The 12,956-nt window shown below is 42.3% G+C and overlaps 1 protein-coding gene across 8 annotated transcripts in view; it reads right to left on the bottom strand.

The window, feature by feature from the left end:
• The window catches only part of KALRN (kalirin RhoGEF kinase), a 472,211-nt gene that overhangs the window by 130,707 nt on the left and 328,548 nt on the right, over window positions 1–12,956 (bottom strand). For all 8 annotated transcript variants that reach the window (XM_040069425.2, XM_058421255.1, XM_058421256.1 and 5 more), the window contains exons 24-32: window positions 12,501–12,567; window positions 11,781–11,890; window positions 10,070–10,139; window positions 8,303–8,392; window positions 4,234–4,326; window positions 3,804–3,915; window positions 2,481–2,671; window positions 1,987–2,088; window positions 1,159–1,301 (exon numbers count right to left, since the gene is read on the bottom strand). In XM_040069425.2, the coding sequence (XP_039925359.1) occupies window positions 1,159–1,301; window positions 1,987–2,088; window positions 2,481–2,671; window positions 3,804–3,915; window positions 4,234–4,326; window positions 8,303–8,392; window positions 10,070–10,139; window positions 11,781–11,890; window positions 12,501–12,567 (978 nt within the window). The remainder of the gene's footprint in view (window positions 1–1,158; window positions 1,302–1,986; window positions 2,089–2,480; window positions 2,672–3,803; window positions 3,916–4,233; window positions 4,327–8,302; window positions 8,393–10,069; window positions 10,140–11,780; window positions 11,891–12,500; window positions 12,568–12,956) is intronic.

Genomic DNA, 12,956 nt, shown 5'->3' on the forward strand with positions numbered 1-12,956 from the left:
TGAGCACAAACTTACAGGTGGAGCTGAGCAGCACTGAGTTAGCAGGAAAGGGCTGGATTCTGCTAAAATTACCCCAGAGAGGCAGCCCATGATGCTACAGAGCTCTTGCAATTTGGAATGATGCCACCCTCAGCCACAGGGTTTGGATTTGTACATAATCACAACATTTGTTTAAACATCTTCAGGAGTTTAATAGTAAGCCATAAAGATGCTATCCAAACATAGATAAAGATGGTATAGAGCTCTACCTATTTACCTTACTGAGGCTGCTAACAGGGTATTTTCTTCCCTTCGTCTGTACAGATAAAATCATCATAAATGCTTATTGGTCTTTCAAAGTAAATACTTAAACAATACAAAATATATAGTTAGGGACAAATTAAAAAATATGCCTCCATTCTGTACAAGAAAACTTTTGTACTGGAGCGTGTTCTCAGAGGAAATGTCTGGATCTTTGCTTTACTACCTGGATGACTTGGTTATTTATGTTTTGGATGTCTCTATATCACAGCCTGAAGTAGAAGAGGGATAAAATTTGAGGAGAAAATGAAGATGCTCAAATTACAGGTGGCTTTTGGAATGCCACAACAGAAAAAGAACAATTCATACTTATAATTCCTATTTAATCCAGGATTGAACAAGTTGACAAAAAAATTTTACTATTACTTAGCAGGCTGAAACAAGTTTGCATTCGATGATGAAATCCAGATTATTCACTATATATTCTTCAATATACTTACTGTCAGGACAAACTATGATTTCGGTTGCCAAACAATTAAATGTGCCAAACAAGGAAAAAAAAAATCTGGTTTTACTCAAATGTGAAGAAGTAAAATCTACTTTAGGAAAGAGCTATAACCTTGGACCCTGAAGAATTTTTACTGTTTCTCTCTATCCTTTGGAGCATAAAATGAAAGATCTTTGTATGAATATCATAAAAAAGATCTCTAGCTACTTTTGCCAAGACAACATAAAAAAAGCAAAGACAAAAAAAAAAAAAAAAAAAAAAAAAAAAAAAAAAAAAAAAAAAACAAAAAAAACCCAAACCAAAAACTGCTTTGACTACAGTAAAAACCAATAAAAAGTCCACAGACACCACACTGCTGTGGGCTGAGAAAACACTAGTGATTTCATGTTGTGGGGAATGACTGAAGTTACCTTCTACTGTTGTTTCGCTGCTTTGCTGGTGTCTTGGGGAGCTGAATTGGCTCTTTCAGGGCTCCTTTCAGATGAATGATCCTTTCTTGAATAACTTCCCGGATATTCTTGATCCACTCCTGTTTGGTTTCAATGCTGGATGCCTAAAGTTTCACAAGGCAGAAAGACAGAGGCTTTATCACGTTCTCACCTCTCGTGTAGAGGAGTCACAGTCAGCTGATGAATGTCACGATTAACTTTGTCCTCTCTGCTGCGCTGTTGTAGCTGCTGGAGTACCTGGTAACCCCAGGGAACTGAGAGCATTCTAACCAGACCTACTTGGCAAGCAACAGCAAAGCAGCTAAGCTCTGGATAAATACATTTAATGCTAGCAATACAGCAGGCTCTGTAGAGGGGAAACAGGTTCTCAGTGCGCAGCTGGGATTTCCTTAGACAAAACAACTTTAACATGGATTCTTCAGCAGAGACTCGCTCGACAGAACCGGCTGTCAGCTCTGGAGGTCTGTGGAAGAGGTTGGTTGTTGATAAGCCCAGTGTCAAAGCAATAAGAGAATTACACCTCCCAGCTAAACACCCTGAGATCTGCCCTTGTCAGTGTGCAGCTGCTCAACCCAGGCTGCAAGAGGAGATGCAATTCCAGCAAGGCTGCACAACTCCCAATTGCTACTGAGGCCTTAGAGCTCAGCTGCTCCTGATGCAGGCATGACCCCACAGCAGATAGGGAAGCCATGCCAATATGAGGAGGGAAGAAAGAGACCTTTCATTCAGGGCACCCAAAGCCTGAGCTACAAGTGCTAAAGGCAATGAAAACAAACAGAAAAGACTTACTTTCAGCACTGTTTTATTGTCTGAGGATGGTGTTCGTCCAGACCACAAAGCAAATTTGCAGGGATCTCCTTCAACATGTTCAGTCACTCCCAGTTCTGAGGTCTAGTGTGGAGGAGAAATGATGAAAGATTTCATATACATGAAGCTTCACGAGTCCAGAAAACTTTGGACTTGTAGGATGCAGTGGGGAGGGTGAGATGGGCAGGGGAATGGCACCTTATCTCCGTTTGCTACACGCAAATAAAAACCAGAAAAACTCTGGGGTGGCAGGGAAGTGAATGGCTGGAGAGATCCTGCTTGCATTTCCCCCACCCTTCACATCTCACTGCCTTAAACCTCTCCAGCCTCACTGCAGGCTCACTTCCAGGTGAGTCCTGCAGGACTCAGGGACAAAGGTATCCCCAGCCCAACAGGGGACAGGAGAGCCTCCAAAACACCACTTCCACCTACGAAAAACACAACACCCAGAGTACTTTCTTCGCAGCCACACCTACCAGTAACTTGTTCTTGTAAACATATTTTGTGTGTCCTGAAGAATCTTTGATCTCTTTGCTAAACACCAAAGAGATTTCAAAGAGAAACAAATGCCTCTCACGGCCTTTCCGAATGAGAGACTTGGGATCCCACACTTGGAAGGAATCCTGAAGAATCAGCTCTCCCTGGACGTCCAGGTTCTCATCAAACCCTAAAACCAGGAAATACAATCACTTGTATTGATTCTTGGGACAAGCAATTCACAGAAACACCAAAGCAGTAAAGACTTGAAATAAAAGGGTCTTTTCTTCCTTTTTTTTCATATTCTGAAAGGACAATAATGGCTTTCTATTGCCCCAGTGACAATATTTTTCTTTTTCCTTTTTTTTTTTTTCTACTGCAATGACTTAATTACTTCATCGGAGGTCAAATACATCATACATGCTAAATGAGGCTGCTGTTGAAGTATTGTAATAATTAATCAAAAATAGTATTATGGAAGTTTCAGTGGTGGTTACTGTACGCAGAACTGTATTGCAAGAAATCCTATGCACTTCATTACAAATTCAGTTTGCCCTCCTGCAATTTAATCACCTGGGCTTATTGTGCTGCCTGGCTATTGGCATCAGTTCATTTTTCCACTTGTTTTAGTATTCTGTTTGTTTCTTGGTTTTCCTTAAGTCAGGCTGGAAATTATTTTCCCAGGCCAAGAAAATGTGTGAGACACAATAAAGCATCTCAGTCTAGAATAAAATTTTTACATTTCAGAAATACTCCACACAATAATAAGCCAATAAAAGACTTCACTTTGTGCCAATCAAACTTTTTTTCTGTAGATTTAAAATATTTTTTAATGTTTCTTTTTAAATCGTTGGCATAACTACGCTAACATTTTGAAACACAAGCTGTTTTGACTCAGAAAACCGGAACTTTTGAAATGTTGAAACAGTATTATGAAGTGTTTTCATCCAATAATTTTTACGGCTGGCAGCAGCTATACTGATGCTGTTTCAGGAGGTGATTTTTTCATTTAATGGAGAAGGAATGTTTTAGGTATATGTATTAGGTATACATACATTGTATATGTATATGCATACATACACACACATACGTACATATATACACACACAGAACAAACAGATAAATAACCCCCCCACCAAAACCTCCTAGCCAGCTTTATTCTTCCAGGACCTTTGGAAAAATATAAGGAAGCAGCCAGGAGGTACTTAAAAATTACGATGAAACTACAGAATTGCTACAGTCAGCCTCTACTAACTTCCACCACAAGTTGCTACCAAACTCCATTTCCCAGCAGGTCCCTCCCCTCCCTGGCCCCTGCCCACCTTCCAGCATGCTGACGTGCATTGCATCGTTGGCCTTCTTGGGGACGCTGAGCATCACTTCCAGGCCATCCTTCAGCTCCCCTTTGCCCTCCTCACAGCAGGTCAGCAGCTCCTGAGAAGCAGTGCAGACACCTGTGAACAAACTGACCCACGTGCTGCCTTCACACCCAGCTGTGCTACTCGTCCCTGCAAGCTGCTCCTGAGACAGCGGAAAGCAGAGCTGCAGCAAACCCCACTGTGGATGCTCACAAATAGCGGGGTCAAATGGGAACAACTATAGCACAAGGTGCTCTCAAGGGAGACTGTGCCCTTGGAAGATGTCTGGGGACTTATGCTCATGGGTCAGGAAGCAGCTCCCTTAAGCAGAAGGTAACTCATTACACCCGTGAACCGCTCTGCATGAGCTGATGTGTGCAGCTCACTGAGGTACCTTCAGCAGGAGCTGGTATTTTGTGATCCTCTGGACAGGCTTGATTAAATAAGAAGAGATGGAGTTGGCCAGCCCGTGTCTTTGCTGAATTTCCTACAAGGGATAAAAACAGCAGTCAGTCTTGGAAAACTATTAACCCCCTGCCAGACAGAACCACCCATAACTAATTTTAGCTCTGGATCCCTGCATTCCATGTCTAGTTTTTAACCCTCTTTAAGCTCACATGCACATAAGTGTGGTTTCAGAGAGGCTGACAATAAACTGCAGAGTGCCCCTAAGGCCATTTAAACTGCAGGGTCCCTCTGCAAGTCAAGCTAAAGCTCTGCTGAGTAAACAGGCTTTGATTTAAGTATGACTTACCTGTCATGTCATCTGGTTTCCCCTAGCTAAGCAGGCTGAAAGCAGAGTCTTAACATTCAATTAAAATGAAGTGACATTAAATTAAATTGCATGAGTAGGGTGTAATTTAGCTGTCTAAAGATAGGCATCGAGTCCCATTTGAGAGCCCTGGGGTAGCTGAAATATCCACATGGGAATAACAGGTCTGACACAGTGCTGACAGACGTGCTCTACTCTGAGGTGGCACCTGGGGGCCAGGAGAGATATCCCCTTATGATACCTGTTACAGCACTGAACACTTCTGTTTCGTCACCTCAACCCCAACCAAAATGTCTGATCACAAATTTCTGGAGACATCACAGACTTGCTGGGGGCTGCAAAGGGTCCAGCTGCCTCCTCCCAACTGTTCCAGGGGGAGTTAGGAGCTCCTGAAAATCCTACAGGACCCTAACAAACATATTTAGCTGTCTAAAAGGCTCCAAACTCATGCTCTACAGGGGCAGATTGTCTGCTGAAACAGAACAGATTGGAAACCCTTCTGTCTCTGCCAGGCCCTGGGCATGCCTTGCCTTGCTCCTGGGCCACCAGAAATCCTGGATTCCTAAGGAAGCAACTGGAAAAGGGGATGCTCCAGCTACTGGAGTGTAAATCTGAGGCTGCAAAGTGAAGAAGTTATGGAAGATGAAGGGAGAAGACCTGCCGAGAACAGAGATTTTCCTTTTGTATACAATGTGATTTTCTGTTGAGTACTAGGGAGGTTACTGCTTCTTTTTAGCTCCAGTGCTTGTCTTAATGCTGGGATGCAAAAGCAGCAACTTGTCATGCAATGTGCCAACAGATTTTTGCTTTGTTGGTTCGGTTTCTTTTATTAGAATTTTTATTATATATATATATATTTTTAATAGCTCTGGTGCCATGAGCAAGACCCAAAAGGGAAGGGGCTCTGTTTGGGAGTTAATGGGAGTTTGCTGAGTCATAGCTGACTTCACAGAGAAACTGTGCCTGCAGAGCACATGGCTGAGACTTAATTCATAACTGCAGCCAGCAAGACCTTGGCCACATCTGTGAACTTCCTGCAGCTGGCAAAGTATACTTGTTTTTGTAGGATCCAAGTAACTAAATTAGTCCTGCTCCTTCCCCCCAGCTCTCTGAACAGCAGGGCATGCTCTCAGCAAGATGCCTCCCCTTTGGCACTCCTTGCTCTGCCAGGCTGCTCCCTGGTCAGGCGGTGCAGGGACACAGGGGGTTGGTGGAGCGACATTTGACAGGTGCTGGAAAGGGATGCTCTCCCTGCAGCTCCTCCCTCTGCTCCCTGAAGTGTTGGAGTAAAACCCTGCTTGTGCCTCTGCTCATTTCCTAAGGGACATTCTGGCTCAGCAGAGAAACTGTCCAAGATCCCTCATCCGTGCAGAAACACCACGCTCTGCAACGCTACCAGAGTCACTGAGCCTTACCGTGTTCCATGCTGGCCATGCAAACCAAAAGCGCCCTGTGGCTTCTGGAACATAAAACTGGATCTTTTCCAAGATTCAAAGCAAAAAAAAGTATCCCAAATAGCAGAAGCATGTATGTGTCTCAACCAAACTCTGCACCAAAGATCAAAGCTTGCTTAACTAAAGACTTTAAAATCAACTTGATTACCTCAAATAATCAACTTGATTACCTCAATGCTGATTCTACCAATTGAAGTTGACAGCTAACATATGCTGGTAATCAAAAATATACCTTGCTAGCCTCAAGTACATGGTATTACAAATATTAAAATTTGCTAAACATGGCAGGCATCATTTATCTTTGAAACTACTGAAAAAAGAACACAGTTTTAAGTAATGATGAACAAGACAGACACAAAAACTGAGAGAGCGAAATGAAAAAGACTATTGCAGTTAAGTCAGAATAAACACACTATTTTCATTCCCTGTGCAATTTCCAGCTAATATAACCATACCAACAACTTCTGAATTTTATAAACAAAGCACCATCTGTAGGGAGGGAAGATGCTAATCTTTATGCTTTACTAGACTAATGCTGTAGGATAAACTAGGCACCTTTCACAGCTGAGAGTTTGTGCATTGTTTTCCACCTGTCTCAACTGGTTCAATAGAATAAATTGCTTTTCTCTACATACATGGCTTCGCTTACATCCTGAGAACATCCCAGCTCTCAGCATTGCTCGTAATTCTCGTCATGATTTTAAATGAGATATGTCACCTACCTTTGCCCCTTCTCCTAATCAGTTAACCCTTACAGTGAGCCCTGTAGCTGCAAGTTTTCCATGGGCTTGAAGGGCTCAAACAAATTACTGGGACTGTTTGTTTTCCTCAAAGGTGGCTTTCTATGACAGCTTATGAAATTTGAGGAACACTTGTGATTTTCAAGCAGGCTTTTTACTAAGGGGTGTTATTCTAGATAATTCACTCTCATCATCAGAGTTTTGGGAAATTCCAGGTTCTGCCTGGAAAAATGGTCCAACTATTTTCTCTGTATTCCTTGTGCCAGGCTGTCCTGCCCCTGAACCACTGGCACTCCAAGATCTCAAGGTAAGAAGGATCTACAGGTATTTGCATTCCCTTATCACTCACACTGAATGCCTCCTTGAGGATTTTTTGGGGGGGATAGTCAGCTTTCTCTTTTTGCACAGGCATCACTGGGTGATGGCCCAGCACCCTGGAAGGCAAACAGCTCTCCCTGGAAAACAGCAGATGCTGACACGCGAATATTCACTACTTAGCAGCATCAGGCAGCTTTCCTGCCCGTACAGAGAGCTGGAGTGGAAAAGCTTTTAACCTGTGCAAACAACACTGTCCAGTATAAACCATTCCAGAGGCTCAAGCGCCACCTCCTGGAAAACCCTTCCAGATCCACTCGACTTTCAGATCATTCGGCGGCAAGGCAAGAAAAAGGTGCTCAGCACTTCTCCTGCGAGACCTTTCATTATCGAGTGAGACTGACATTCTGTAACGTGCAAACTCCAGAGGAGCTGATTTACGTCAGCTGCCAGCTCCATCACAGCTTGGATCCTCCTGATGTGTTACATTTGCAAACACTTCCAATGCTTTGGAAGAGAGGTCTTAGCATTTCTTTCTTTTTCCTTTTTTTTTTTTTTTTTTTTTTTTTTTTTCCCTCTAGAAAGACAACTAATTAAAGCTATAAGGTAGTAGACAACCCTGGCAAAATGGACGAGGTGAAATAAGAGGAAGAGCTTGGTTTAAAGGCATTCAAAAACTTGAAAGATTTTTCTCAGCCTCTAAAATTGGAAATGGAGCCTAAAAACATTGATCAATGGCTGTAGCACCTGTATAGGAAACAGTCTAATTGGAGTCAGTGGAGTTCTTTATTAGCACAATCAAGTAAATGTGGAATAGGGTGGGTAGAATTTGCAGAACAGGAGGATAGGAGCTTGTTTTAGATTTAGGGATTTCTGGTCATAGTATATAATGGAATTTGACATTTTCATTTTATCACTAACCCAGAAACAGAGATTACATCGAAACCAGATCTTTAGAAAGGATTTGGTCTGAAAAATTCCCAAAGGTTCCCATAAGAATGTGTGTCTCCAGACCTCACCACACACCACACCACAGCTGATCAATTCTCACAGCATGTGTTATTTGCAGTGGAATGAAAAACCCAAATGCCAAGCACACAAAGGAACCCATAGCTTGAGTGTAAAAAAGAGGTGTTTCAGCTGCACCAGGCATGTGGAAGGAAAACAGCAGTGGCTGCTTACATCAAAGAAAGTCCCTGCATGTTCCAGGATGAGCTGGCTGGAGTCAGGCTTGTTTTTGCAGTAGGTGACATACATCTGAAATTTATCTGCCTGTGAAAACAAACATCAAGGGAAAAGCAAGATAAGCTGTTTCTCTGCTCCCACAGGTTTTTATTAAGGCACACCAGGATAAATACAGGTGACAACTCTATCCCACACACCCACCACCACCACCCACCCCCACACCCTGCCACCAAGCAGCACAAGAGCAGAAATTGAGAGCAGAAGACTTTAAGGTTCATACCTTACCTGAGCAGTTCTGAGGGCTGGGGGAGGCTTTATTTAACAAATATCACAGAGGGAAGGCCTAAAAATTTAATCCAGTTGTAGAATAATTTCTAAGAGCTCTAAGAATGTTACACAAGAGTTTGAAAGTCTCAAAACTCAGTCATGAAGTGTTGACTCTATCATCTACTTGAGGATAAAGCCAGTCTAGAAACTGGGCAAGTGACCCACCTAGTTTAAACTGGCACAAGCCAACAATTTTTACTTGAAATTTGTGACACTTGGCCCAAACTTGCCTTTCCTACTTTGGTTCAAACTTCTGTGGCTCAAATTTTATGTTGTGCTGGGCATGTTTTGCATTTTTTTTCCTAATTTGTTTCCTTTTAAGCAGAAATTAAAAGCATCTGTGCACTCCCACCTCTTGTTAAGATACTCTGGTCTCAAGAAAAGGGAGGCAAATGAAAGAGGAGGATGTTTTCCTTTTATTGCTATTGCATTTTTATTCCAGATATCTAAACAATGGGATCCTGCAACTGTGCAGGCAGCTTTGTATGCATATCTGTAATCACACACACAGGACATGTACCTTTGCTGAGATGATGCAGTGGTTCCTTAAAATACCATGAAGATTTTGCAGAGAATGTTACATGAGTACATTCATCTTTCCTAAACAGGTAACCTGTTCTTTGTAAACAATATATCTGAATCCATTTCATCAAGACTTGTGTCATGTTTTTAAATTAAAAGCCCATCTGAAATAACCTAAACATGCTCATTCTTTTGGATAAGTGAAAATATTTCATCTTGACTCTTAAAATACTAATTCCTAGCTTTGATATAGGAAGAAAACAATCAGACAAAACACAAAGATGGCTGACTTGACTGGTAAATACTTTGAAAAGAGAACAGCTTTCATACAGATAAAATACTGTAGCAAATTCCCAGAGCCCCCTGAGCTCACAAAGACTCTGCATCAAGATTTCAAAGTCCTGTTGGAAATTATCCTGGCATTGCATAATGGAATGAGAGAGCACAGTGGCTCAGAAATTTGACACTAATTTCTGGAGGAAAAAAGTCGATAAAATATGTTCCTCATGCCTTTGTGGAGTTCTCATGGCATGATAAAATTCTTTAAGGAAGGTATATTAAGATTTTAAATGTCTGTCCTCCCAGGGCTATTCACAGGGAAATGAATGTCACCCCTAAAAACAGGTTTGGTTTGATGAAGTTCAGCTAAGCAGAAACCAGCAGAGGTAAATTAAAGCTGTCCTGGTCAGTACAGGACAAGCAGAGAGGCTCTGGAAAGCCTTCACACCATTGTTGAGGAGAAGGGTGGAAGCTTTCACCCTGGGGCACATGAAGGACAAAGCAGTTGTAGTTCCAGACTAGCTCCTAATCTCATTTATCACTGGGGACATAATCCTTGCACCTATTCCCAGCTTGTTCCCACCTGTGCTGGAGGAATTAATTTGAATAAATAATGAGAGGCATCAGCCTCATTACCCAGGTGACAAAGCAGTGGCCCACATCCTCAGGCAGTTGTTCATATTTCTCCAGCTCCTTTAGAAAAATGCTGAAAAAAGAAGACACCAATGTAATTAGTTACAGTCAATTACCCAGGAGATGCAGGATAACCAATGAGTTAATCAGTGCTAATGATCAATACTTGTATCTTGATTATGAGGCTGCCCAAGTGTCCAGTCAGCAGAAAAAGTGTCACTTGCCAAGGTGAGCTTTTGTTTTTTGAGTACAGTCATCAGCTCCACCAGGAGGGAAAAAGAGGCAGTGCCTAGTAGGGAGCCAGTGTGTCCGGAACTGTTCTATTTACACAGATCCTCAAAGAGTTGTCGTGTAGTGGTTCAGACAAAGAGTAACAAGGGAAGCCCAAAGCTGCCAGATTCCCAACACCCAACTCAGCACACTGGACAAAGGACAACAACTTAAACAAGCTCAGCATTTCACAGGTAACCAGTAAACTTCCAAAATACAGATTTTATTTTAAGTCAACTCTCTCTGAACAGCTTGTACCATAAGTGACACTTGTTTGCAGATAGAGCCCTGGACAATGCCTGGGTGGAAAGAAGAATATGAAGCAGTTTCTTCAGCTGCTCCTCCTAGAACATGTTTTCTGGAGCATTCACCAGCTTTGCTGCCCTTCCTTGGACACGGATTCTGAATCAGGCTGGAGGATGCCTTAACATCACCAGCCAAAGGACAAGGCGGTGGAGGGGACAAGGGAAATTTATTTTAGCATTGCTAGAGAGAAGTTTTAGTGGAAAAAAGATTACGTAGAAGCATCAGGCTGCAGGAGGAGGGGTCAGAGAAAAGAGAAATGACAGCAGTGAGAAGCTGTGGGACACAACTGAGGGCTGCAGGGATGGTAGCCGGGAGCTGTGGAAACTCAGAAAGGAAGGTAATCAGATGGCATCAGTCAGGGTCACCAGAACAAAAATATAGCACCACAGAGCTAGGGGAGGTGGGAAGGCAGTCAGGCTACTATCCTGATATGCTTTGAAGCTGCTTGCACAAAAGCAGGCATATGGCATGCTCTGCTGGGCCCTTGATGTGATGGCACATTTATCAGACTGAAGCACTTGAAATGTCCCAGAACTCGAACAGGGAAGGATTCTCTGATTTGTTTGTAAAGTGTAACCTGAAGACAGATTTGGAATTCAGAATGAACTTGTTGGATCCAGCACCCCAAAATGTTAGGATTATAACTTGTTGCATTGACATTGCACCATGGAAACAATGCCCTCTAAGCTGATCTGGTACACAGTCTTATCTTAACAAGATGGGGTACTGCTAGTTACAGATCAAATACAGAAAGTCTCCAAGAAGTGGCAGAAAGCTATTTATTAACCCAGCTCATGCCAACAATTCCACTTTCTCCCTTTTGTGTTTTCCAAGATCATATTTTTGACGGGCAAGCGTCCAGACTAGATCTGGTGCTGTGAGATGGAAAGCATGTACCAGATTCAAAAGCAAAGCATGGTATAATATGACTTTAACATTGTTAATCAGCTCAAGGTGAAGTTTGAACTAAGTTGCAATTCATTTTTGTAAAAGAAACAAAACAAGAAGTCAAACATTATTTTGCAAACTTGGATCAATTACTTTACACTCAGGTGTGCACTGTGCTGTAGGGGTTCTCTGCAGACACCACAGAGATGCACAAGTGCCTAAACATTAACAGAACTGTAAGAAAACCTACTTGTTATGGAAGTCATATATCTCCTGAATGTTGCCAAAGATGATGTGTTCTTTATTAAGGATCCCAGCTGGTATTTCTTCCACTCCACTTGTCATTTCCCAAAGGTAAGTCTGGAAGACACCAGAAACTCTTAATTTTGTGAATAAATGCAGTGGAAAAGAATAGATCCTGTTTTACTGCCAGAGGCACAGGCTGAAAGGAACCATGTACTTTGAGATTAAATCAACAAGCTAAAAAAATTTTTTTCCAGTGTTACAGAAAGCTCTCTAGAGATATTCAAGTGCTGATGCTTTGAAGTTGTCTGAGGAAAAAGCAGAAACATGCCAACACCACCTGTCTTTGCTGTCCAGCTGATGGTGTTCAAAAACTGCAGGCAGAAACAGCTGCAAGATAAGCCAGATTTGCCACTTCAGTAGCACTAGATACATAAAAATCTCCGTCAGACTGCAGGAATGTGAAAGCTGACAGATTTCACCGAATTACACTCTGGTTTTTGCCTTGAGTATCACCATCCATTTTAGGAACACCCTGCTGTACAGCTGACTGTGCAAACCCAGAAGTTTCCCTAGTGTGAGGTGATTCAAAGGAATAGATTTGAATCCTTAAGGAAGGGCTCTGTGAATCAGTGTGCACAGCCCGTGCATTAAAGCGAACAGCCCCACTGCAGAGGACAACATGTGCTTCCAGGAAATACTGGGGACCTCCTGGGCCATGACTTACCTCTAAACATTCATGTAAATCCCTGACATAAGCTTTTTCTGTCTGCAGCAGCTCAGCCATAATGAATCTGAAAAAGGGGGAGTATTTTAGCTGTTTTGGATTATAAGTGTTTCTACAATGAACAGAAAACAAAGCATTCTCCTGCTGTCTTAATGGATAAAGGTGTTTCCAGCCTAGATCTCAGCTGCCTTACTTTGCACCTCTCAGGTCCATGACCAAAACACCACTTCATACTCCAGTCCCTTGTAGAGTTATTTTCTAAAAACCTTTTCTGCACAAAATCCTATTAAGCTGTATTCCTGCGACCCTGAGTCCATGGGATTTACCACCTACATACCCATCCTTAACTATCAGCTGGTTCTCATAAATTTTCTCCCCGCCAGGATTAAGGAATTGTGATTCACCAACAGCATTTGCATCTTTGCTGACAGTCACTGGGAAGTCACCCTAAAACTT

Source organism: Hirundo rustica, chromosome 7 (assembly GCF_015227805.2).
Source record: "Hirundo rustica isolate bHirRus1 chromosome 7, bHirRus1.pri.v3, whole genome shotgun sequence".
Taxonomy (NCBI): Eukaryota; Metazoa; Chordata; class Aves; order Passeriformes; family Hirundinidae; genus Hirundo; species Hirundo rustica.